This window comes from Gavialis gangeticus, unplaced genomic scaffold (assembly GCF_001723915.1).
Source record: "Gavialis gangeticus isolate Ggan-Ray unplaced genomic scaffold, GavGan_comp1, whole genome shotgun sequence".
Lineage (NCBI taxonomy): Eukaryota > Metazoa > Chordata > Crocodylia > Gavialidae > Gavialis > Gavialis gangeticus.
The window spans coordinates 25,355,792-25,359,476 of record NW_017729009.1 but is presented as its reverse complement, the minus strand read 5'-3'; the positions used below and the strand labels follow the sequence as shown (position 1 = coordinate 25,359,476).

The following is a 3,685-nucleotide window of genomic DNA, read 5'->3' as shown; positions in this document are numbered from 1 at the left end:
CGGGCTCCTGGTGCCTCACCTCGCTCGTCCTCCTCTCCGCGACCCGCTGGGCAGGTAAGCGGGGCCGCGGGCGGCGCCGGGCGGGAGGGCTCGCCTGTAACCTTGAACCTGTGCCTGCCGCCGGCAGCCGCCCCCGATGCAAATCTCTCCCAGCCACGCGTGCACCAAACGCTCCCCTGCACTGACCTATAATTACTGCAGCATACAGCAGGGGCTGGGGATGGCTGACGGTGGCAGAAAGCGGGGCACCAGCCCCCCCAGCCTGGTGCCCGTCTTTGCTTTCCTCCCCCCCGGTGAGAAGCAGCAAAGGGCATACGGGGCGCGGGCAGCAAGGACGCAGCCTGAGGTGTCGCAAGTGAAAACAGCGGTTGTGCCCCTCCGCTGCCGGGCACCCTGGGGCTCACCCCCTGCTTTCCTGGCCCCTCCTGCTCCTTGCCTAACCTCTCCCCTTGGTGCGGAGGAGCGTGCATCTCCCCAGCTTTGCATGGTTCACGTCACATTGTGCAGGGTGCCTCGCTTGGCATCAGTTGTTCGGGTTTTTGGGGGGGGGCAACTAATACCCAGCCCACAGCTTGCTGCCCCAGCCAAGCCGTACCCTCTCATTGAGGCCCTCGTGCTACCTGCCTGGTACCCGGGCACCTCCCAGATGCCTGGCTCACACTCCTGCCTAAGGACTGTGAATGGCACACAGATCCGGAGCAGACACCACCTCTCCTCTTCCTGTCTGAGTTCCCTTTTTCTGCTCTGCTCCATCCCTGGGTGTCAGTAACTGTCCCTCCCTTATCAGGAACTGAGCTGTGTGACCGTAGTGGGCAGCAGCACTTCGCTTGCAGCTGGGAAGGTGGCAGTAATTTTGCTCTCCTGTAGGGATTAAGCAACCCTGCTCCTCCTGCTCAAGGTCACCGGCATGCATGCAGGGCTCCCACTCCCCACCCCAGTTCGGGGTCAGCTGGGACTAGTGTCAGAGCAGCGTGGCACGTCTGGGGGGCACCTTGCGGGGGAACACAGCCCCATTTCACCCCCTCGAGTTTGCACCGGTGCCCTCCAACAGCATCTGAGTCCAGCCTGCCAGGGTCCATCCCATCTGCCTCTCCCCCTCTCTCATCCCCAGGCCCAGCTCCGGGGCAGATGTTCCACATCAGGTCTTGCTGCCCAGACTGGGGAGGAGAAGGCATGTGCAAAAGCCAGGCCTGCTTGTTACGGCTGATCACAAATCACCAATGCTTTATTTTCAGTGGAAAATGGAGCATGGCCAAATGAGAGCTCGAGCTGAAGCAGGTGCTTCTAGCACAGCGTCTCAGTTTTCTTTTTTTAGCCGGAAAAAAACCCAAACTCCCCACACTTAAAAGTGCTTCAGGTCCTGGTGGCTGAAACCTTAAATGTTCAGCTTGAAGTTTCTACCTCCCCACCCCTCCCCACTGCAAATGGCGTTTAAAAAAAAAAAGTAGTAGTCTTTTTAGCAACATTTTTGCAGAATAAAACCCCATTCTCTAGCCAGCTGTAACCCTGATCCCTGGGATGGGAAATGCAGGGAATCATCAAGTCTCTCAATTACCAGTCATTTGAATCCTAGAAAGTGCTGAATTCTCAGATGCGGACGCATACGGCTGGCTCGGGGCTGGCGTCGGGTTTAATACGCAGGCCAGCTCTTCTCTGCTCCTTGCTCCGTTTACTGCGGCAGGGCTGGAAGGCGCGCACAGCTCTCCCGTGCAGGTGAGATGGCTGCAACCACATCGCGCCAGAAGAGGAGCAGGGAAAATAATACAGAGAAGTTTTCCTACTGCACCAGAGAAGGGCAAACGGCCCATCCTGGGTACAGCCGGACTAGGTGCCCCCTCCCCACCGAGTGTGCCGGACTGGCAGGGATCGCTCCCAGGCCCTTCCATGCAGATCTCCCCAGCGAAGGAGCTTGGTGTCAGCGTGCCCGGGCCAGGCTACAAGCAGCAGGTCTGCTGGTGGCCCGGGAGGAGGGGACGATATCTGGGGGAACCGCGTGTGCTTTCTGCTGGTGTTGCATCCATGACCTACCCCCTCGCTGTAACCCACCAGCGCCTTCTGAGAAGCCGGGCAATTTCGGCACAACTTTCCAGGGCTTTTTTAATAGCAAGCACCTGCTAACATTCCTCCCCAGCCATTCCCATTTGGGGAAGCAGCGAGCATAGCCCCCCGCGAGTTATTTCTGCATTGCCCCTGTGCCAGCCCCAAGCCTCATTCCAGTGACAGCGGGGCCGCCGTCCAAGTGCTCGAGCCAGCTGCACGTTTCCTTCACCGCGCGCAGGCCTCTTAGCAACCCCGACCCTCCTCCTGCCCCTGTTACTTTAAATTGCTTTTGAAGAAAAGCTATTTTCGTTGGGAGGTAACGAGGCACTCCGCAGCCCCCAACAATTAGCACGTAACCCCTTCCCAGCCGCTCGGCCGCTTGGAAAGGTGGAACTGGGAAAAGCAAGTCGCTAACAACACAAAACTTTGTGCAGCACAAATAATCACGCAGGCTCATCTGCCAGGCTGGAAAAGCAGCGAGGAGGGTAATGCTGGGCCCTGGCCTGGGATCCTGGATGTATCGCTGTCTGTGCCTGTGCCTCTTTCCTGGGCTAGGAGCACTGTAACTCCCTCCAGCCACTTCCCTGCCAGTACATATTCTCCACTCCATAAACTCAACGCCCGTGCTGCAAAGGTTTCCACATGAGGATATTGCATTACAGGATCTGCAGTGCTCTTAAACGCTTTGCTAACCCAGAAACCCCAGACAAAAGCAGCTGCAGCAAAAAGGCACGACGGGCCTGGGGTCCTGCACCCCTCGGGTTCGCTAGTAGGGAAGGGTGCTTAGCGCCCGGCAGGTTTGGGCTGTCCAAGGGGGACACGATCCAAGTCAGCTGCCTTCTAAGAAACCAGATTTCACCAAACTAAATCAAATTGGGGCCTGGTTTGGGAAGCGAGCTCTTTCTGAACTAGCGCTTGCTTTGGAGAAGTGGTTTGCTGCAGTCTGTGGGAGTGGGGAGGACACATGGCCTCTCGCACAAGCTGGGCGCAGGATAAATAATGCTCACAGCCGCTCTTGCCACATGGCTGGCGGGTCATGTGGCCTGGGCATGATTTGGGCTCTGCGTTGCCCGGACCATCACAAGGCTTTTACCAGGAGTGTGGCTGTGGACTGCCCAGTGGGGCTGTCCCTCTTGCCTGGTTTCAAACCCATTGACACACCAAGGGGTCCCAACCTTTAGCGCTAGAGTCTGAGCTGTACGTGGGGGATGCCGGGTGTGCGTGGGTGGACCAGCGACGGGGAAACCCTCTAGACACCATGGGGGGACTTGCATTTCTGGGCAAGGACCCAGCTGGTCTCGTCTTTGCATCAGTCTCGTTCCACATGGCTAAGTTTTTTGCTCAACTTCCTCTTCTCTTCTTTTCATCGTGAGGGGGAAGGGCTTTGCCCAGCCGACAGGTCAGAGCATAAAACAGTGTCTGCCCCAGCGGACCAAGTGCATCCCTGGCACAGCTCCGCCGATCACTGCCGAATGGCACCGGTGACGGATGTAGGCCGTGATGTCCAGAGGCCTGCAGAGAAGTAGGCCAGACCTACGTGGTGGCTCCAGGGACGATTGCATGCGCCAAGCTGAGCGACGTAAATAGCTCTCATTAAGGCTCCGCATTGCTGACACCACGGCAGACGCTGGTGTTTCTGCCTGAG

The 3,685-nt window shown here is 58.0% G+C and overlaps 1 protein-coding gene across 1 annotated transcript in view; it reads left to right on the top strand.

Moving 5' to 3' along the window:
- Nucleotides 1-8: 8 nt before the first annotated feature.
- Nucleotides 9-3,685, top strand: part of SIRPA (signal regulatory protein alpha) — a gene marked incomplete at its 5' end in the record, with an annotated part of 24,068 nt that continues 20,391 nt past the window's right edge. The window contains one exon of the mRNA XM_019509775.1: nucleotides 9-54. Within this exon, the coding sequence (XP_019365320.1) occupies nucleotides 9-54 (46 nt within the window). The remainder of the gene's footprint in view (nucleotides 55-3,685) is intronic.